This window comes from Tachyglossus aculeatus, chromosome 7 (assembly GCF_015852505.1).
Source record: "Tachyglossus aculeatus isolate mTacAcu1 chromosome 7, mTacAcu1.pri, whole genome shotgun sequence".
Taxonomy (NCBI): domain Eukaryota; kingdom Metazoa; phylum Chordata; class Mammalia; order Monotremata; family Tachyglossidae; genus Tachyglossus; species Tachyglossus aculeatus.
In genome coordinates, this window is record NC_052072.1 from 17,830,135 (window position 1) to 17,853,282 (window position 23,148).

The 23,148-nt window shown below is 49.5% G+C and overlaps 2 protein-coding genes across 2 annotated transcripts in view; both read right to left on the reverse strand.

Moving 5' to 3' along the window:
• The window catches only part of UHRF1BP1 (UHRF1 binding protein 1), a 103,974-nt gene extending 103,492 nt beyond the window's left edge, over window positions 1–482 (reverse strand). Inside the window, exon 1 of the mRNA XM_038749684.1 lies at window positions 439–482. Within this exon, the coding sequence (XP_038605612.1) occupies window positions 439–482 (44 nt within the window). The remainder of the gene's footprint in view (window positions 1–438) is intronic.
• A 2,464-nt stretch (window positions 483–2,946) lies between these two features.
• The window catches only part of SNRPC (small nuclear ribonucleoprotein polypeptide C), a 31,430-nt gene continuing 11,228 nt past the window's right edge, over window positions 2,947–23,148 (reverse strand). The window contains exons 3-6 of the mRNA XM_038749358.1: window positions 15,029–15,137; window positions 13,474–13,563; window positions 6,621–6,770; window positions 2,947–3,281 (exon numbers count right to left, since the gene is read on the reverse strand). Coding sequence (XP_038605286.1) covers window positions 3,157–3,281; window positions 6,621–6,770; window positions 13,474–13,563; window positions 15,029–15,137 — 474 coding nt within the window. The 3' untranslated portion in view covers window positions 2,947–3,156. The remainder of the gene's footprint in view (window positions 3,282–6,620; window positions 6,771–13,473; window positions 13,564–15,028; window positions 15,138–23,148) is intronic.

Here is a 23,148-nt window from a genome sequence, read left to right on the forward strand (position 1 = left end):
GGGGGGTGGGGAGGGAGGGAAAGGGGCAGAGAGAGAGAGAGAGAGAGAGGGAGGGAGGGAGGAAGGGAGGAAGAGAGAGAGAGAGGGAGAGGGAGGGAGAGGGACGGGGGAGAGAGAGGAAGAGGGAAGGAGGAAGAGATGAAGGGCAGGAGGGAGGGAGAGAGAGAGAGAGGCCCCTGGGGTCAGAGGGCAGAGAGGAAGAAGTCTCTGGTCAGAGAAGGGAGGGAGGGAGGGAGGGAGGGAGGAAAGACCCCCCCACACACCCCCCGGGCCAGAGGGAGGCCCCTGGGGTCAGAGGGCAGAGGAGGTTGGCAGGAAAGACCCCCGGGGTCAGAGGTCAGAGAAGGGAGGACCCCGGGGCCAGAGGGCAGAGCGGGGGGGAGGGGGTCAGGGGTCAGGGGTCGGGGGTCAGGGCGGGTCGGGCCGGGCCGCTCTCACCGGGACAAGTGCTTGAGGATCTGCTTCTTGATGAGGCCGGCCATGCCGGCTCCGGGACTGCAGGCGCGTGCGCCCCGTGCGCGTGCCCCCCCGTGCGCGCGTGCCCCCCCGTGCGCGCGTGCCCCGCGCTCCGCTCCGGGCTCCGGGCTCCGGGCCTTAGGTCCGCCCCCTCCCGGCGGGGAGCCCCGGTCCTCCACCATCCCAGGCACCCGCGCGGCGCCCCCCGGCGGACACGCGGACACGCCGCCGCCCCACCCACCGCGCCTGTGCCTGCGCCTGAGCCTGCTACTGCGCCAGGCCGCCCCCTAGCGGCCCCTCGGACACGGGCGCGCGGGACGCGGGTGCGCGGGCGCCCCCTCCTGGCTCAGCCCAGCGACGCAGCCCGGACGCCAACGCCCGAGGCCTTCTCACTCATTCGTCCGTTCATTCGTTCGTTCATTCATTCACTTGTTCGTTCGTTCATTCATTCATTCGTTCGTTCGTTCATTCATTCGCTGCCTTAAAAACGTTTTGTCAGGATGCGTTGAGTTCCCTAAAACGTAGGTCATCCCATTAGCTGCCTTAAAAACTTTTTGTCAGGGTAATAATAATAATGATGGCATTTGTTAAGCACTTACTATGTGCAGAGCACTGTTCTAAGCGCTGGGGGGGATACAAGGTGATCAAGTTGTCCCATGTGGGGCTCGCAGTCTTAATCCCCATTTTACAGATGAGGGAACTGAGGCTCAGAGAAGTTAAGTGACTTGCCCTAGGTCACACAGCAGACATGTGGCAGAGTCAGCATTTGAACCCATGACCTCTGACTCCAAAGCCCGGGCTCTTTCCAATGAGCCACGCTGCTTCAGGATGTGTTGAGTTCCCTAAAACGTAGGTCATCCCATTAGCTGCCTCAAAAACTTTTTGTCAGGATGCGTTGAGTTCCCAAAAACCGTAGGCCATCCCATTAGCTGCCTTAAAAACTTTTTGTCAGGATGCGTTGAGTTCCCTAAAACGTAGGTCATCCCATTAGCTGCCTTAAAAACTTTTTTGTCAGGAAGCGTTGAGTTCCCAAAAACGTAGTTCATCCCATTAGCTGCCTTAAAAACTTTTTGTCAGGATGCGTTGAGTTCCCTAAAACGTAGGTCATCCCATTAGCTGCCTTAAAAACGTTTTGTGGGGGTTCCCCAAGGTTCAGTGCTTGGTCCCCTTCTGTTCTCCATCTACACGCACTCCCTTGGTGACCTCATTCGCTCCCACGGCTTCAACTATCATCTCTACGCTGATGACACCCAGATCTACATCTCTGCCCCTGCTCTCTGCCCCTCCCTCCGGGCTCACATCTCCTCCTGCCTTCAGGACATCTCCCTCTGGATGTCCGCCCGCCACCTAAAGCTCAACATGTCGAAGACTGAGCTCCTTGTCTTCCCTCCCAAACCTTGTCCTCTCCCTGACTTTCCCATCTCTGTTGACGGCACTACCATCCTTCCCGTCTCACAAGCCCGCAACCTTGGTGTCATCCTCGACTCCGCTCTCTCGTTCACCCCTTACATCCAAGCCGTCACCAAAACCTGCCGGTCTCAGCTCTGCAACACTGCCAAGATCCACCCTTTCCTCTCCATCCAAACCGCTCCCCTGCTCATTCAAGCTCTCATCCTATCCCGTCTGGACTACAGCATCAGCCTTCTCTCTGATCTCCCATCCTCGTGTCTCTCCCCACTTCAATCCATACTTCACGCTGCTGCCCGGATTATCTTTGTCCAGAAACGCTCTGGGCATGTTACTCCCCTCCTCAAAAATCTCCAGTGGCTACCAATCAATCTGCGCATCAGGCAGAAACTCCTCACCCTGGGCTTCAAGGCTGTCCATCCCCTCCTCGCCCCCTCCTACCTCACCTCCCTTCTGTCCTTCTCCAGCCCAGCCCGCACCCTCAGCTCCTCTGCTGCTAATCTCCTCACCGTACCTCGTTCTCGCCTGTCCCGCCATCGACCCCCGGCCCACGTCATCCCCCGGGCCTGGAATGGCCTCCCTCTGCCCCTCCGCCAAGCTAGCTCTCTTCCTCCCTTCAAGGCCCTGCTGAGAGCTCACCTCCTCCAGGAGGCCTTCCCAGACTGAGCCCCTTCCCTCCTCTCCCCCTCGTCCCCCTCTCCATCCCCCCATCTTACCTCCTTCCCTTCCCCACAGCACCTGTATATATGTATATATGGTTGTACATATTTCTCTGTTTATTTATTTTACTTGTACATTTCTATCCTATTTATTTTATTTTGTTGGTATGTTTGATTCTGTTCTCTGTCTCCCCCTTTTAGACTGTGAGCCCACTGTTGGGTAGGGACTGTCTCTATGTGTTGCCAATTTGTACTTCCCAAGCGCTTAGTACAGTGCTCTGCACATAGTAAGCGCTCAATAAATACGATTGATTGATTGATTGATTGAATAAATACGATTGATTGATTGATTGACATTGAAGTCGGAGAGTTCCCTACTCAGCGTTCCTCGTTCCCCTCGGAGGCCACAAACCAGAATGTCATGTTTTCAGTAGCTAAGCCATTGCTGACACCTTTATTTGGACACCCCCCGGTACAAGTGGGGGTTTTTGGGTTTTTATCCCGCTATTCCCCTTCGACGGGGAAGGGTGGCGGACTCAGCATCCGGGCTGTCGGACCAAACCCCTGCCCCGGGGCGCGGTGGTGGAGAAAAACGAGACGCATAAAAGGGAGACGGACGGGCCGCGCTCTCTTCTTATCTGTCCGGGCGGGTCATTCCCGGCCGGGCGGGCACCATCATGGGCCGGGCTGGAGGTCTCATCATCGGGGGTCCGGGCATCATCGGCATGTGTCCGCCCATGGGTGGCCTCATGCCAGGCGCTGGGAAATCCAAAATAGACGCCGGGTTAGAAAGCTTTCCCTCTTCACACCCCATTTCCCCCCATCTGTCCCCCCCACCGTCAGCTCGTAGTGGGCGGGGGACGTGGTTACCCACTCTGTTCTCCTGTACTCTTCCAAGCGCTTAGTACAGTGCTCTGCACACGGAAAGCACCCATGATGGACCACTTAGTGACTGACATCCTAGGGGACTTGAAGACCCGGGGGGAAAAGTCATCTAGACATCCTGAATCCAAAGGGAGAAGGAGGAAGGAGGAGGGAAGAGTGAGGATCATAAATCTCCAACGGCAGCTTTTTAGAAGGCGCGGGTAACAGCTGCCCCTCGGTCTTCCTTCTCCCATCTTTACCCAGGGGAAAATAATAAATAATAACAATAATTACACCCCCCATCTTACCTCCTTCCCTTCCCCACAGCACCTGTATATATGTTTGTACATATTTGTTACTCTATTTTACTTGTACATATCTATTCTATTTATTTTATTTTGCTAGTATGTTTGGTTTTGTTCTCTGTCTCCCCCTTTTAGACTGTGAGCCCACTGTTGGGTAGGGACCGTCTCTATATGTTGCCAACTTGGACTTCCCAAGCGCTTAGTACAGTGCTCTGCACACAGTAAACGCTCAATAAATACGATTGATGATGATTGATCATTATGGCGTTTGTTAAGGGCTCACACTGTTCTAAGCTTGGGGTGGAAACAAGTTAATCAGGTAGGATACGGTCCCGGACCCACACGGGGCTCAAACTCCCAGTACGAGGAAGATTGGGATTTAATAATAATCACTGTGGTATTTCATTCATTCATTCAATCGTATTTATTGAGCGCTTACTGTGTGCAGAGCACTGTACTAAGCGCTTGGGAAGTCCAAGTTGGCAACATAAAGAGACGGTTCCTACCGAACAGCGGGCTCACAGTCTAGAAGGGTCTAGAAGGTTTTTGTTAAGCACTTACTCTGTGCCAGGCACTGTGCTAAGCACTAGGGTAAATATGAGATAATCGGGTTGGACTCAGTCCATGTCCCACGTGGGGCTCACAGTCTTAATCCCCATTTTACAGACGAGGGAACCGAGGCACACAGAAGGGAAGCGACTTGCCCTCAAGCATACAGAAGACAAGCGGCAGAGCCGGGACTAGAACTCGGATCCTTCTCATTCCCAGACCCAAATGAATCCCCCATTTTATGGATGACGAAACGCAGGCACAGAGAGGTTAAGTGCCTTGCCCAAGGTCACACAGCAGGCAAGGGCCAGAGACGGGACTGGACTCCGATACTAGTAGAGAAGCAGCGTGGCTCAGTGGAAAGAGCCCGGGCTTTGGAGTCAGAAGTCATGGGTTCAAATCCCGACTCCGCCAATTATCAGCTGTGTGACTTTGGGCAAGTCACTTCACTTCTCTGGGCCTCAGTGACCTCATCTGTAAAATGGGGATGAAGACTGTGAGCCCCCCGTGGGACAACCTGATCAGCTTGTAACCTCCCCAGTGCTTAGAACAGTGCTTTGCACACAGTAAGCGCTTAATAAATGCCATCATATACCTGTATATTTGTATCTATGTTTGTACATATTTATTACTCTATTTATTTTACTTGTACATATCTATTCTATTTTATTTTGTTAATATGTTTGGTTTTGTTCCGTCTCCCCCTTCTAGACCGTGAGCCCACTGTTGGGTAGGGACAGTCTCTATATGTTGCCAATTTGTACTTCCCAAGTGCTTAGTGCAGTGCTCTGCACACAGTAAGCGCTCAATAAATACAACTGATTGATTGATCATTATTACCTCTGACTTTCAGGCCCGCCTTCTTTCAACTATGCCCTGGCTGCTCCCGATACATCCCACATCATCATCATCAGTGGGGTTTATTGAGCACTTACTATCATCAATCGTATTTATTGAGCGCTTACTATGTGCAGAGCACTGTACTAAGTGCTTATAATAATGGCATTTATTAAGCGCTATGTGCAGAGCACTGTTCTGAGCGCCGGGGAATTTACAAGGTGATCAGGTTGTCCCCCGTGGGGCTCACAGTGTTAATCCCCATTTTACAGATGAGGTAACTGAGGCCCAGAGAAGTTAAGTGACTTGCCCAGCAGAGGCGGAATTCGAACCCACGACCTCTGCCTCCAAAGCCCGGGCTCTTTCCACTGAGCCACACTGCTGCCGAGCACTGTATTAAGCACTTGGGAGAGGACTGAGGGCTGCCTGGCTCCTCCTGGACTCTCCCAGGTGTTTAACGCGCCGCTTGAGATTCAGTAGGTGTTCACTAAAATGGTGATGGCGATCATGTTTGTTGTGACTCTTCGGATATGGGCAAAAAACAGAATTTTTGGGAGTTCCACGTCTTTAACCCCCAGGTGAAGACTGGCCCCGTCCCCCGTGGGGATCACAGTCTCAATCCCCATTTTATAGATCCGAGAAATGAGGCCCAGAGAAGTGAAGTGACTTGCCTGAAGTCACACGGCAGACGAGTGGCGGAGCTAAGATTAGAACCCATGCTCTATCCACTACGCCACGCTGCTTCCCAGATTGTGGTATTTGTTAAGTGTTTACTATGTGCCAGGCACTGTACTAAACGCTGATACGAGCAGATCGAATTGGACACCGCCAAGTTAGCTCTCTTCCTCCCTTCAAAGCCCGACTGAGAGTTCACCTCCTCCAGAAGGCCTTCCCACACTGAGCCCCCTCCTTCCCCTCCCCACAGCACCTGGATATATGTATGTACATATTTATTACTCTATTTATTTATTCTTTTATTTGTCCACATTTATTCTATTTATTTTATTTTGTTAATATGTCTTGTTTTGTTGGCTGTCTCCCCCTTCTAGACCGTGAGCCCGCTGTTGGGTACGGACCGTCTCTATATGTTGCCGACTTGTACTTCCCAAGCGCTTAGTACAGTGCTCTGCACACAGGAAGCGCTCAATAAATACGATTGAATGAATGAATGAATGACACAGTCCCTGTCCCATGTGGGGCTCACAGTCTCAATCCCCATTTGACTGATGAGGTAACTGAGGCCCAGAGAATCAATCGAATTTATCGAGCGCTTCCTGTGTGCAGAGCACTGTACTAAGCGCTTGGGAAGTACAAGTTAAGTGAGGTGACTCGCCCACAAAGTCACTCGGCTGACAGGTGGTGGAGGCGAAATTAGAACCCGTGACCTTCCGACTCATTCATTCATTCATTCAGTCGTTATTTACTGAGCGCTTACAGTGTGCAGAGCACTGCACTAAGCGCTTGGGAAGTAGATTCCCAGGCCCAGGCTCTATTCGCTACATGACACAGCCACTCGACAGACACTTAAGACAACTGATAATACCTCTTTTGACGATGTGGAGGTTGGCGGGAGTGACGACAAACTTACCAGGCCCCACGGGCATCATTCCAGGAGGGGGGGGACCCATCATTGGCATCATAGGGGGGCCCCCCATATGGGGTGCTGGCATCATACCAGGGCGAGGAGGACCAGCTGAAAGACAAGATTGAGCTTCAGGTTAAACGTCGGACTAATAACAACGGTAATAATCACGACGGGACTTAAGCACTTACTACGTGCCAAGCACTGTTCTAAGCCCTGGGGTAGATTCGTGTTAGTCAGGTGGGACACGGTCCCTGGCCCGCACAGGGTTCACTCGCTTAATCCCTGTTTTAGAGATGAGGGAACTGAGGCCCAGAAGTCACACAGGTCACACAGCAGACAAGCGGCGGAGCTGGCATTAGAACCCATGACCTACTGTCACCCAGGCCCGGGCTCTATCCCCACGGCCGGCTTCCGTCCCCTTCATTCCACGGAAACTGCCCTCTCAAAGGTCACCAATGACCTCCTGCTTGCCAAATCCAACGGCTCCTACTCTGTCCTAATACTCCTCGACCTCTCAGCTGCCTTTGACACTGTGGCCCACCCCCTTCTCCTCAACATGCTATCTGACCTTGGCTTCACAGACTCTGTCCTCTCCTGGTTCTCCTCTTATCTCTCCGGTCGTTCTTTCTCAGTCTCTTTTGCGGGCTCCTCCTCCCCCTCCCATCCCCTTACTGTGGGGGTTCCCCAAGGTTCAGTGCTTGGTCCCCTTCTGTTCTCGATCTACACGCACTCCCTTGGTGACCTCATTCGCTCCCACGGCTTCAACTATCACCTCTACGCTGATGACACCCAGATCTCCATCTCTGCCCCTGCTCTCTCCCCCTCCCTCCGGGCTCGCATCTCCTCCTGCCTTCAGGACATCTCCGTCTGGATGTCCGCCCGCCACCTAAAGCTCAACATGTCGAAGACTGAACTCCTTGTCTTCCCTCCCAAACCTTGTCCTCTCCCTGACTTTCCCATCTCTGTTGACGGCACTACCATCCTTCCCGTCTCACAGGGACTTGGTGTCGTCCTCGACTCCGCTCTCTCGTTCACCCCTCACATCCAAGCCGTCACCAAAACCTGCCGGTCTCAGCTGCGCAACATTGCCAAGATCCGCCCTTTCCTCTCCATCCAAACTGCTACCCTCCTCATTCAAGCTCTCATCCTATCCCGTCTGGACTACTGCACCAGCCTTCTCTCTGATCTCCCATCCTCGTGTCTCTCTCCACTTCAATCCATACTTCACGCTGCTGCCCGGATTATCTTTGTCCAGAAACGCTCTGGACATATTACTCCCCTCCTCAAAAATCTCCAGTGGCTACCAATCAATCTGCGCATCAGGCAGAAACTCCTCACCCTGGGCTTCAAGGCTGTCCATCCATCCCCTCGCCCCCTCCTACCTCACCTCCCTTCTGTCCTTCTCCAGCCCAGCCCGCACCCTCCGCTCCTCCGCCGCTAATCTCCTCACTGTACCTCGCTCTCGCCTGTCCCGCCATCAACCCCCAGCCCACGTCATCCCCCGGGCCTGGAATGGCCTCCCTCTGCCCATCCGCCAAGCACGCTCTCTTCGTCCCTTCAAGGCCCTGCTGAGAGCTCACCTCCTCCAGGAGGCCTTCCCAGACTGAGCCCCTTCCTTCCTCTCCCCCTCGTCCCCCTCTCCATCCCCATCTTACCTCCTTCCCTTCCCCACAGCACCTGTATATATATATGGTTGTACATTTTATTACTCTATTTATTTATTTATTTTACTTGTACATATCTATCCTATTTATTTTATTTTGTTAGTATGTTTGGTTTTGTTCTCTGTCTCCCCCTTTTAGACTGTGAGCCCACTGTTGGGTAGGGACTGTCTCTATATGTTGCCAATTTGTACTTCCCAAGCGCTTAGTACAGTGCTCTGCACATAGTAAGCGCTCAATAAATACGATTGATGATGATGATGATGATGACAGCAGACAAGCGGCAGGGCCGGGATTAGAACCCAGGACCTTCTGTCACCCAGGCCCGGGCTCTATCCCCTCGGCCGAGCTGATGGACCACAACAGCGCTTTCTACTAAGACCTCAGTCTGCCTCAGTGGCATGCCTCTCCACCACCATTGATTCTGGTGCTCTATTTAGAAACAGCGTGGCTCAGTGGAAAGAGCCCGGGCTTTGGAGTCAGAGGTCATGGGTTCAAATCCCGGCTCCGACACATGTCTGCTGTGTGACCTTGGGCAAGTCACTCTACTTCTCTGAGCCTCAGTTCCCTCATCTGGAAAATGGGGATGAAGACTGTGAGCCCCCCGTGGGACAACCTGATCACCTCGTATCCCCCCCCAGCGCTTAGAACAGTGCTTTGCACTTAGTAAGCGCTTAACAAATGCCATTATTATCATTATCTCTTACTCCCCATTATAATCATTAATAATAATAATAATAATAATGGCATTTAAGCGCTTACTATGTGCAAAGCACTGTTCCGAGCGCCGAGACGCCACCGGCTATCGTGGGGCTGAAACGTCAGCCGGAAAACCAGATCCGAGTGAGTTCCCGGCTATCGGAGTGGTGACCGGCGCAGATGATTCATGGCACCAGGAAGTCGTGCGTGCTGACGGAGCCAAGTGGGTCAAGAGAGGTTCGAACGTGCTTAGTACGGTGCTCTGCACATAGTAAGCGCTCAATAAATATCACCGATTTAATGAATTCGCGGTAAGGGGGTTATCAGGGGTTCCGAGGGGGAAGATACAAGCAGGGGCTTCGGGACAGAACAGCTGAAGCTTGAGGATGGATGTCAGGAAGGGCAACCATCAACCAGTTCTTCCAACTCCCCCCATTTCCAGCGTCCGAGACAAAACACTGGACTGCAACGGATCGCTGTCCTGACACGTTATTTAAATTTAAATAAATAATAATATTTAATAAATAATGAATAAATCACACCTACATACTTCTTCCCACGGAGTTTCAGGCCACGAGATACTTAGCCGTTGACTCAATTTAGATGGAAAACTACACCCTTGCCCCCCCCACCGCCTTTTTAAAAATGGTAATTGTGAAGTGCTTACTCTGTGCCAGACACTGTGCCACGCACTGGGGTAGCTAATCAGTCCAAGTCCCACACGGAGCTCACAGTCTTAATCCCCATTTTCCAGATGAGGAACCAGAAGTGGAGAAGGTCACACAGCAGCCTTCTCTTCTATAACTACTTGAAGGCTCTACTTACAGATGCTGTTTTTTTAAAAAATGGTATTTCTTAAGCACTTACTACGTGCCAGGTACTGTACTAAGCGCCGCGGGTAGACATAAGGTAATCGGGTTGGTCGCTTTCCATGTCCCACAGGGGCTCACGTCTTTAACCCCCATTTTCCAGATGAGGAACCAGAAGTGGAGAAGGTCACACAGCAGCCTTCTCTTCTATTACTACTTGGACGCTCTACTTACAGATGCTGTTTTTTTTAAAAATGGTATCTGTTAAGCACCTACTACGTGTCAGGTACTGTACTAAGCGCCAAGGGTAGACATAAGGTAATCGGGTTGGACGCTTTCCGTGTCCCACAAGGGCTCACGTCTTTAATCGCCATTTTACAGATGAGGAACCAGAAGTGGAGAAGGTCACACAGCAGCCTTCTCTTCTATTACTACTTGAACGCTCTACTCACAGATGCTGTTTTTTAAAAAATGGCACGTTAATCAATCAATAGTATTTATTGAGCACTTACTGTGTGCAGAGCACTGGACTAAGCGCTTGGGAAGTACAAGTTGGCAACATATAGAGACAGTCCCTACCCAACAGTGGGCTCACAGTCTAAAAGGGGGAGACAGAGAACAAAACCAAACATACTAACAAAATAAAATAAATAGAATAGATATGTACAGGTAAAATAAATAGAGTAATAAATATGTACAAACATATATACATACATACAGGTGCTGTGGGGAAGGGAAGGAGGTAAGGTGGGGGGGATTGAGAGGGGGAGGAGGGGGAGAGGAAGGAAGGGGCTGAGTGTGGGAAGGCCTCCTGGAGGAGGTGAGCTCTCAGCAGGGCCTTGAAGGGAGGAAGAGAACTAGCTTGGCGGATGGGCAGAGGGATTGGGGGCATTCCAGGCCCGGGGGATGACGTGGGCCGGGGGTCGACGGCGGGACAGGCGAGAACGAGGCCCGGTGAGGAGATTAGCGGCAGAGGAGCAGAGGGTGCGGGCTGGGCAGGAGAAGGAGAGAAGGGAGGTGAGGTAGGAGGGGGCGAGGGGATGGACAGCCTGGAAGCCCAGGGTGAGGAGTTCCTGCCTGATGCGCAGATTGACTGGTAGCCACTGGAGATTTTTGAGGAGGGGAGTAACATGCCCAGAGTGTTTCTGGACAAAGACAATCCGGGCAGCGGCGTGAAGCATGGATTGAAGTAGGGAGAGACAGGAGGATGGGAGATTGGAGAGGAGGCTGATACAGTAATCTAGACGGGATAGGATGAGAGCTTGAATGAGCAGGGGAGCGGTTTGGATGGAGAGGAAAGGGCAGATCTTGGCAATGTTGCGGAGCTGAGACCGGCAGGTTTTGGTGACGGATTGGATGTGAGGGGTGAACGAGAGAGCGGAGTCGAGGATGACACCGAGGTTGCGGGCCTGTGAGGCGGGAAGGATGGTAGTGCCGTCAACAGAGATGGGAAAGTCAGGGAGAGGGCAGGGTTTGGGAGGGAAGACAAGGAGTTCAGTCTTCGACATGTTGAGCTTTAGGTGGCGGGCAGACATCCAGATGGAGATGTCCTGAAGGCAGGAGGAGATGCGAGCCGAGGGTGGGGGAGAGAGCAGGGGCAGAGATGGAGATCTGGGTGTCATCAGCGTAGAGATGATAATGGAAGCCGTGGGAGCGAATGAGGTCACCAAGGGAGTGCGTGTAGATCGAGAACAGAAGGGGACCAAGCACTGAACCTTGGGGAACCCCCACAGTAAGAGGATGGGAGGGGGAGGAGGAGCCTGCAAAAGAGACTGAGAAAGAACGACAGGAGAGATAAGAGGAGAACCAGGAGAGGACGGACAGAGTCTGTGAAGCCAAGGTCAGATAGCGTGTTGAGGAGAAGGGGGTGGTCCACAGTGTCAAAGGCAGCTGAGAGGTCAAGGAGGATTAGGACAGAGTAGGAGCCGTTGGATTTGGCAAGCAGGAGGTCATTGGTGACCTTTGAGAGCGCAGTTTCCGTGGACTGTAGGGGACGGAAGCCAGACTGGAGGGGGTCGAGGAGAGAGTTGGTGTTGAGGAATTCGAGGCAGCGCGTGTAGACGACTCGTTCAAGGAGTTTGGAAAGGAATGGTAGGAGGGAGATGGGGCAATAACTAGAAGGTGAGGTGAGGTCAAGAGAGGTTTTTTTTAGGATGGGAGAGACGTGGGCATGTTTGAAGGCAGAGGGGAAGGAACCAGTGGAGAGTGAGCGGTTGAAGATGGAAGTTAAGGAGGGGAGAAGGGACGGAGCGAGAGATTTCATGAGATGAGAGGGAATGAGGTCAGAAGCACAGGTGGCCGGAGTAGCACTTGAGAGGAGGGAGGACAGCTCCTCTGAGGACACTGCTGGGAAGGATGGGAGAGTAGCAGAGAGTGTTGACAGCCGGGGGGTTGGGGGAGGGGGGGGAGTGACTTTGGGGAGGTCGGACCTGATGGATTTGATTTTGTTAATGAAGTAGGAGGCCAGATCGTTGGGGGTGAGGGAAGGAGGAGGGGAGGAACCAGGGGCCTGAGAAGGGAGTTGAATGTACGGAACAGCAGGCGGGGATGATGGGCATGGGTGTCAATAAGGTGGGTGTCAATGTTAAGCACTTACTACGTGCCAGGTACTGTACTAAGCGCCGAGGGTAGACATAAGGTAATCGGGTTGGACACTTTCCACGTCCCACAAGGGCTCACGTCTTTAATCCCCATTTTACAGATGAGGTAACTGAGGCCCAGAGAAGCGAAGAGACCTGCGCGAGCTGCTCACAGTGGGCACGCGACGGAGCCGGGATTAGAACCCAGGTCCTTTGACTCCCATGCTCTCCCCACTGGGCCACACCGCTTCCAAACTGTCAGTTCGCACACAGGCTCCGCTCTCGTGAGCATATCCTTCCCTCAGCCCTCAGGTGGCCCGGCCGCTGACCGGCAATCGGGCAGGTCCCCTCCATCCGGACGGTTCTGGGTCAATTCACTCATTCAATCGTATTTATTGAGCGCTTACTGTGTGCAGAGCACTGGACTAAGCACTCGGGAAGTCCAAGTTGGCAACATCTAGAGCTGGTCCCTACCCAACAACGGGCTCACAGTCTAGAAGGGGGAGACAGACAACAAAGCATATTACCAAAATAAAATAAATAGAATAAATATGTACAAGTAAAATAGAGTAATAAATATTCATTCATTCATTCAATCGGATTTGTTGAGCGCTTACTGTGTGCAGAGCACTGTACTAAGCACTCGGGAAGTCCAAGTTGGCAACATCTAGAGCCGGTCCCTACCCAACAACGGGCTCACAGTCTAGAAGGGGGAGACAGACAACAAAGCATATTACCAAAATAAAATAAATAGAATAAATATGTACAAGTAAAATAGAGTAATAAATATTCATTCATTCATTCAATCGGATTTGTTGAGCGCTTACTGTGTGCAGAGCACTGTACTAAGCGCTTGGAATGGATCTGAGCAACTCATCCATTTTACCTTCCACCTGTCTGGTGATTCAAAAAGTGACCTCCGTCGGATTCGGAGACGGCTGAACCCAGAGCAAGGCTGCGTGAGCATCTCCGGGAAGATCTTTGGTGGCAAAAGGCACACGGAAGGCGACCACGTCACGCGGTCGAAAAACGGAAAAAGACACAAACGCCAAAGCAAACTTACGGAGACTTGGGGGAGGGGGGATCATGGCCCCGCCTGGAGGAGGAGCAGAGAACGGTGTGGGAGGGATTTTTCCTTGTTGAAATGCAGCCGCTTTGGGGAAAGAGAAGATCAGCGTGTTAATTTAGCATTTCGACCGTGGTTTCTCAATTCCCTTTGTCGCTAACTCCTTTGTAAGACGGTAACCGACACACAGAGCCGAAATCCACACTAATCCTCTACCAACGTTTGGCTCGACTTACTTTAGGGCAATCTCTTGGTTAAGATCAAATCAACTGTGCATCTCAGCACAGGAACACTCTAACTTAGAGCAATTCTTCCTAGAGTAGTAGAAGGTGGCCGACGGATGGAGAAGCGGTTACAACACCTCGTGGGGTGAAAAAAAATGTATAATCCAGGCATATCAACATCAAAGAGTCAACGGTTCCCTCTCTCCCCACACCAAACCCTGTCGCCTACAACTCCCGGCCTTAGGGCTCGGCAAACTCTTTGGCATCGTGAGGGTTTTCTTGCTTCCAACTCCCTGACCCCAGTTTTTAATGGGATCTTCCCAAAGCTGGGACAATTCCTCTTCTCCCCTGGAGATAGTGTGCGAAACACTGAACTCCTGCTCCTTGGAGTTGATCAAAACTCTCTTTGTCTTATGCCGTCGAGTCGTTTCCGACACAAAGCGACAGCACGGACGCCTCTCTCCCAGAACGCCCCGCTCTCCATCGGCAGTCGTTCGATCCATAGTTTTCTTGGGAAAAATTCGGAAGCGGCCATCCGCGCGGTAAACTCGAGTCTCCGCCCTCGAGTCTCTCCCGTGCCGCGGCTGCCCAGCACGGATGAGTTTTGACTTGCTGCGGATTGCTTTCTGCTCGCCGGCCGCTGCCCAAGCTAGGGTTGGAAAGGCCTCTGCTTGACTCTCCCCCCCGTAACCGAGATATGGGTGCGACGCTGAGAGGGGGGAATCAAAACTCACCCGTTTCGGGGGAGAAGAGGAAAATCAGGTGATGGTGAAATGGTAAGGATTACGCCTTCGGTGGGGCGTTACTACGGCCCTCTGGCTTAAGGTCACCGCTCTCAAACTAAAACCCAAATTCCCTGCTCCACCCCCTAAATCAAGCACCGGCGACGTCCTACAAATCTGCAATACTAGAAAGTAGATTCGGAGCCACTGCCAAAGCGACGGTCGCCTGGCTCCTTTGTTCGTAAACTAGGTAGAGGGCACGGTGAACCCGGATGAAAATCTCAATTCTTCCATTTGGAGGGAATTACAGATCTCTTCTTTCGGAGCCTCCCGCGTGACCGGAGGGGAGTTCTCCAGCTTGGAAGGGGTCAGCACAACGGGGGCTTTGTGCCGTTTATAAATCTCGGAGCCATTACCGTGCCAAGATTACGTGACCCTTTGGGCTTCCACAGTACCTGTCTTCAGGCCAAAGAAGCCTACTCACGTAACCCGGACGGTCGAAACGATCCCCGGCCCGACACAAAGGCGGGTTTCTCCTTTGAGCAAATGATCCGGGAGCCCTCCCCGCCTCCGTCGGATCAGCTGAAAAGGAGGAATTCTGCTTACTCGTTTTGTCAATCAGGCTCTGGGCTTGCTCCTCCATCCATTTCTGATAATAGTCCTTCACATTCTCCTTGTGCTTCCGACCGCTGCAGTGGGTCTTCCTCACAGATGGCTGGGGGAATAAACGGACGGCAGAGCATTGGAAAAGAATATTCATTCATTCAGTCATATTTGTTGAGCGCTTACTGTGTGCAGAGCACTGTACTAAGCGCTTGGGAAGTCCAAGTTGGCACCATATAGAGACGGTCCCTACCCAACAGTGGGATCACAGTCTAGAAGGGGGAGACAGACAACAAAGCATATTAACAAAATAAGATCAATAGAATAAATATGTACAAGTAAAATAGAGTAATGGATCAATCAATCAATCAATCGTATGTATTGAGCGCTTACTGTGTGCAGAGCACTGTACTAAGCGCTTGGGAAGTCCAAGTTGGCAACATATAGAGATGGTCCCTACCCAACAGCGGGCTCACAGGCTAGAAGTGGGAGGCACAACAAAGCATATTAACAAAATAAGATCAATAGAATAAATATGTACAAGTAAAATAGAGTAATGGATCAATCAATCAATCGTATTTATTGAGCGCTTACTGTGTGCAGAGCACTGTACTAAGCGCTTGGGAAGTCCAAGTTGGCAACATATAGAGACGGTCCCTACCCAACAGTGGGCTCACAGTAATGAACATGTACTAAGCGCTTGGGAAGTCCAAGTTGGCACCTTATAGAGACGGTCCCTACCCAACAGCGGGCTCACAGTCTAGAAGGGGGAGACAGAGAACAAAACATATTAACAAAATAAAATGAATAGAATAAATATGTACAAGTAAAATAAATAGAGAAATAAATATTAATTAATTAATTCATTCAATCATTTGCTGAGAGCTTACTGTGTGCAGAGCACTGTACTAAGCGCTTGGAAAGTACAAGTTGGCAACATAATAGAGACAGTCCCTACCCAACAGCGGGCTCACAGTCTAGAAGGGGGAGACAGACAACAAAACATATTAACAAAATAAAATGAATAGAATAAATATGTACAAGTAAAATAGAGCAATAAATATTAATTAATTCATTCATTCAATCATATTTGTTGAGCGCTTACTGTGTGCAGAGCACTGTACTAAGCGCTTGGAAAGTACAAGTTGGCAACATAATAGAGACAGCCCCTACCCAACAGCGGGCTCACAGTCTAGAAGGGGGAGACAGACAACAAAACATATTAACAAAATAAAATAAATTCAATAAATATGTACAAGTAAAATAGAGTAATAAATGCGTACAAACATATATACAGGTGCTGTGGGGAGGGGAAGGAGGTAAGGCACGGGGGATGAGGAGGGGGAGAGGATAAATAGAATTACAGCTATATGCACATCATTAATAAAATAGAGTAGTAAATAGGTACAAATAAATATGTAGAAATATCCACCAGGGCTGTGGGGAAGGCAGAAGGAGGTGAGGAAAAGGGGGGCTCAGTCTGGGAAGGCCTCCTGGAGGAGGTGAAGGCTCCCAGTGCTTAGAACGGTGCTTGGCACATAGTAAGTACTTAAGAAATACCGTCTTTATTATTATTAATAATTATTAATTAATATTAATAATTGGAAGCCATGAGGAGCGTATTTGTTGAGCGCTTACTGTATGCAGAGCACTGTACTAAGCGCTTGGGAAGTACTAGTTGACAACATATAGAGACGGTCCCTCCCCAACAACGGGCTCACGCTTAGTACAGTACACAGTAAGTCTACTAAACACAGTAAGTGCTCAATAAATATCACTGACTGACTGACTGTGAGTCCCCTGTTGGGTAGGGACCGTCTCTATATGTTGCCAATTTGGACTTCCCAAGCGCTTAGTACAGTGCTGTGCACATAGTAAGCGCTCAATAAATACGATTGATGATGATTGATGATGACTGATTTAGACACCTTCCCTGTCCATTGGGTGGTTCACAATCTACTACCCACTGAGATACTGGGCCTCAGTTCCCTTCTGGGCCTCAGTTCCCTCACCTGGAAAATGGGGATGAAGACTGTGAGCCCCCCATGGGACACCCTGATCACCCTGGAACCTCCCCAGCGCTTAGAACAGTGCTTTGCACATAGTAAGCGCTTAATAAATGCCATTATTATTATTATCCAAGAATATACTCACACCTGATCCTGAACCTAACCTCCTTTGGTAACGGACCCTATATTCTGTCTATTTTTAGACTGCACTCTCCCAAGCGCTTAGTACAGTGCTCGGGCCACAGTAAGCGCTCAATAAATACCACTGACTGACCGTAGAGTCGCCAGCCCCCTCCCGCCCTGGAAAACGCTCCCTTTAGTTTGCTTTGACCGTTCTAGTCTCAAGCTTAAATAGGCATGCTTTGTCCGGGAGCTTTTCTGGGTATTTTGTTTATTTTTTAATGGTGTTTGCTAAGCACTTACTAGGTGCCGAGCCAGTGCTAAGCGCCAGGGAAGATACCAGTTAATCAGGTTGGACCCAATTCCTGAATCACACGGCGCTCAGTCTTAATTCCCGTTTTTACCCATGAGGTCACTGAGGACCGGCAGAGAAGCGGCGGAGCCGAGATACGTTCATCCGTTCATTCAATCGTATTTATGGAGCGCTTGCTATAATAATAATGGCATTTATTAAGCGCTTACTATGTGCCAAGCACTGCTCTAAGCGCTGGGGAGGTTACAAGGCGATCAGGTTGTCCCACAGGGGGCTCACAGTCTTCATCCCCATTTGACAGATGAGGGAACTGAGGCCCAGAGAAGTGAAGTGACTTTTTTTTTTTAATGGCATTTATTAAGCGCTTACTATGTGCAAAGCACTGTTCTAAGTGCAGGGGAGGTTACAAGGTGATCAGGTTGTCCCACGGGGGGCTCACAGTCTTCATCGCCATTTGACAGATAAGGTAACTGAGGCCCAGAGAAGTGAAGTGACTTGCCCAAAGTCACACAGCTGACAAGTGGTGGAGCCAGGATTTGAACCCATGACCTCTGACTCCAAAGCCCGGGCTCTTTCCACTGAGCCACGCTGCTTCTCTTGAGCCACGCTGCTTCTCTCATACTGTTCTAAGCGCTGGGGAGGTTACAAGGTGATCAGGTTGTCCCCCATGGGGCTCACAGTCTTAATCCCCATTTTACAGATGAGGGAACTGAGGCCCAGAGAAGTGAAGTGACTTGCCCAAAGTCACACAGCTGACAAGTGGCGGAGCCAGGATTTGAACCCACGACCTCTGACTCCAAAGCCCAGGCTCTTTCCACTGAGCCGCTGCTTCTTCTTACTGTGTGCAGAGCACTGTACTAAGCGCTTGGGAAATACAAGTCGGCAACATTCATTCACTCAATCGTATTTATTGAGCGCTTGCAGTGTGCAGAGCACTGTACTAAGCGCTTGGGAAATACAAGTCGGCAACGTTCATTCAATCGTATTCATTAAGCGCTTGCAGTGTGCAGAGCACTGTACTAAGCGCTTGGGAAGTACAAGTCGGCAACATCAGGGACCGTCTCTATATGTTGCCAACTTGTACTTCCCAAGCGCTTAGTACAGTGCTCTGCACACAGTAAGCGCTCAATAAATACGACTGATGATGATGATCTAGAGACGGTCCCTACCCAACAACGGGCTCACGGTCTAGAAGGGGGAGAAAGGCAACAAGACATGGGGGCAGGTGTCATCAGAATAAATAAAAGTAGAGCTACATGCACATCATTAACAAAATAAATAGAACAGTAAATATGTACAAGTCAAATACAGCAATAAATCTGTACAAACGTCTATACAGGTTTTGTGGGGAGGGGAAGGAGGTAGGGCGGGGGGGATGGGGAGGAGGAGAGGAAAAAGGAAAAAGAGGCCTTCCTGGAGGAGGTGAGCTCTCAGTAGGGCTTTGAAGGGAGGAAGAGAGCTAGCTTGGCGGATTTGAGGAGGGAGGGCATTCATTCATTCATTCATTCGTATTTATTGAGCGCTTACTGTGTGCAGAGCACTGGACTAAGCACTTGGGAAGGGAGGAAGAGAGCTAGTTTGGCGGATGGGCGGAGGGAGGGCATTCCATGGGTGCTGAGGAGAGAACAGGGGCCCTGAGGGAAGGGAGGGAGGAAGGGGAGGAGGTGGGGGCCGCCCCTCGTGCCTTCCAATTATTAATATTAATTAATAAATAATAATAATAATAATAATAATAATGAAGATGGTATTCCTTCAGCGCTTACTATATGCCAAGCACCGTTCTAAGCGCTGGGGGCCTTCACCTCCTCTAGGAGGCCTTCCCAGACTGAGGCCCCCTTTTCCTCTCCTCCTCCTGCCCTCCCCACAGCACTTCTGTATATTTCTACATATTTATTACTCTATTTTATTTGTACACATATTTACTACTCTATTTTATTAATGATGTGCATATAGCTATAATTCTATTTATTCTATTTATCCTCTCCCCCTCCCCATCCCCCCCAATTATCCTCTCCCCCTCCCCGCCTTACCTCCTTCCCCTCCCCACAGCACCTGTATATATGTACATATTTATTACTCTATTTATTATAATAATAATGATAATAATGGTATTTGTTAAGCGCTTACTATGTGCAAAGCACTGTTCTAAGCACTGGGGAGGTTACAAGGTGATCAGGTTGTCCCATGGGGGGCTCACATTTTTAATGCCCATTTTACAGATGAGGTAACTGAGGCACAGAGAAGTTAAGTGACTTGCTCAAAGTCACACAGCTGACAGTTGGCAGAGCCAGGATTTGAACCCATGACCTCTGACTCCAAAGCCCATGCTCTTTCCACTGAGCCACGCTGCTTCTCTGTACAAGTATTTTACTTGTACACATTTATTCTATTTATTTTATTTTGTTAATATGTTTTGTTGTCTGTCTCCCCCTTCTAGCCTGTGAGCCCGCTGTTGGGTAGGGACCGTCTCTAGATGCTGCCAACTTGGACTTCCCAAGTGCTCCGTCCAGTGCTCTGCACACAGTAAGCGCTCAACAAATACGATTGAATGAATGAATGAATGAATATTTATTATTCTATTTTACTTGTACATATTTATTCTATTTATTTTATTTTGTTAATATGTTTTGTTTTGTTCTCTGTCTCCCCCTTCTAGACTGTGAGCCGCCGTTGTTGGGTAGGGACCGTCTCTAGATGATGCCAACTTGGCCTTCCCAAGCGCTCCATCCAGTGCTCTGCACACAGTAAGCGCTCAACAAATACGATTGAATGAATGAATGAATAAATACGATTGAATGAATGAATTCCAGGCCAGGGGAAGGACGTGGGCCGGGGGTCGACGGCGGGACAGGCGAGAATGAGGCCCAGTGAGGAGGTGAGCGGCGGCAGAGGAGCGGAAGGTGGATTGATTGATTGATTGATTGATTGATTAAGACCCAGGACTCAATAACAGAGAGTTGGTAGCCCCAAACCCTGTCCACGAGGCTGTCCCACTATACTCCAGCTCACACTTTTCGCTCCCTAAAAGTCCATTTATTCACTGTGCTCATTATCCTCTCTCTTTCCATGTCCACCTGTTGCTCAGTCCCTCCCTGGTAACTCCCCTCCTCCTTCCCATCCTGCATTCATTCATTCATTCAATCGTATTTATTGAGCGCTTACTGCGTGCAGAGCACTGGACTAAGCGCTTGGGAAGGACAAATCAGCACTTGCAGACCCCCGGCTTTCCCCCTTTTCCAAAGGCTTCTCTGCCCACCAGCAGTATCTGAGCGCCGTCTTCGAGGAAACCTTCCCCGAGGAAGCTCTCATCTCCGCCGCCAACGCGAACCCATTTCTCCTCCATCTCCCAGGTGCAATTCCATGCAAGTCTTTAAATCAATCAATCAATCAATCGTATTTATTGAGCGCTTACTGTGTGCAGAACACTGTACTAAGCGCTCGGGAAGTACAAATTGGCAACATATAGAGACAGTCCCTACCCAACAGTGGGCTCACAGTCACAGTCCATTGTTTAGTGCTCATCTCCCTTGGAAGCTCCTTGAGGGCAGGGATTATTTCATTTTACCTCCTTCCCTCCCCCACAGCACGTGTATATATGTATATATATATATCTTTTAGACTGTGAGCCCACTGTTGGGTAGGGACTGCCTCTATATGTTGCCAACTTGTACTTCCCAAGCGCTTACTACAGTGCTCTGCACACAGTAAGTGCTCAATAAATACGATTGATGATGATATATGTTTGCACATATTTATTACTCTATTTATTTTACTTGTACATATTTATTTATTTTATTTTGTCAGTATGTTTGGTTTTGTTCTCTGTCTCCCCCTTTTAGACTGTGAGCCCACTGTTGGGTAGGGACCGTCTCTATATGTTGCCAACCTGTACTTCCCAAGCGCTTAGTACAGTGCTCTGCACACAGTAAACGCTCAATAAATACGATTGATGATGATATATGTTTGTACATATTTATTACTCTATTTATTTTACTTGTACATATCTATTCTATTTATTTTATTTTGTTAGTATGTTTGGTTTTGTTCTCTATCTCCCCCTTCTAGACTGTGAGCCCGCTGGTGGGTAGGGACCGTCTCTATATGTTGCCAACTTGTACTTCCCAAGCGCTTAGTACAGTGCTCTGCACACAGTAAGCGCTCAATAAATACGATTGATTGGATTCTACTAACTCTACCAAACACTTAATTCGTTCACTCATTCCTTCACTCGATCCTATTTACTGAGCAGCTCACCGAGGGCACGGCACTATACTAAGCGCTTGGAAAGCACAGTTCAGCAACAAATAGATTCATTCATTCATTCAATCGTATTTATTGAGCGCTTACTGTGTGCAGAGCACTGGACTAAGTGCTTGGGAAGGACAAGCTGGCCACATATACAGGGCTCTGCACAGAATAAAACCCTCAAATACTATTGAATCAATCAATCAATCAATCGTATTTATTGAGCACTTACTATGTGCAGAGCACTGTACTAAGTGCTTGGGAAGTACAAATTGGCAACACATAGAGACAGTCCCTACCCAACAGTGGGCTCACGGTCTAAAAGGGGGAGACAGAGAACAGAACCAAACATACCAACAAAATAAAATAAATAGGATAGAAATGTACAAGTAAAATAAATAAATAAATAAATAAATAAATAAATAAATAGAGAATAAATATGTACAACCATATATACATATATACAGGTGCCGTGGGGAAGGGAAGGAGGTAAGATGGGGGGATGGAGAGGGGGACGAGGGGGAGCCCATATTGAATGGGCTTTTGGTATGCTCTTACGTTGGCCCAATGACTTATAAGAACCATCAAAGATATTTTTTGAGTGTATACTGTGTGCAGAACGCTAAACTCTTGGAATAGTGGGTAACAGTAATAATAAAAATAATTGTATTTGTTAAGTGCTTACTATGTGTACATAGGTATATACGTTTGTACAGATTTATTACTCTGACTTGTACGTATTTATTCTATTCATTTTATTTCGTTAATATGTTTTGTTTTGTTGTCTGTCTCTCCCTTCTAGACCGTGAGCCCGCTGTTGGGTAGGGACCGTCTCTATATGTTCATCACCTTGTAACCTCCCCAGCGCTTAGAACGGTGCTTTGCACATAGTAAGCGCTTAATAAATGCTATCATTATTATTACTATTATTATTATGTTGCCAACTTGGACTTCCCAAGCGCTTAGTCCAGTGCTCTGCACACAGTAAGCGCTCAATAAATACGACTGAATGAATGAATATGTGCCACGCACTGTTCTAAGCACTGGGGGACACACAAGGTAATCAGGTTGCCCCATGTGGGGCTCACAGTCTTCATCCCCATTTTCCAGATGAGGTAACTGAGGCCCAGAGAAATGAAGGGACTTGCCCAAAGTCACACAGCTAATAATAATAATAATAATAATAATGTTGGTATTTATTAAGCATTTACTATGTGACAAGCACTGTTCTAAGAGCTGGGGTAGATACAAGGTGATCAGGTTGTCCCACGTGGGGCTCACAGTCTTCATCCCCATTTTCCAGATGAGGGAACTGAGGCCCAGAGAAGTGAAGGGACTTGCCCAAAGTCACACAGCTGACAATAATAATAATAATGTTGGTATTTATTAAGCATTTACTATGTGCCAAGCACTGTTCTAAGCGCTGGGATAGATAC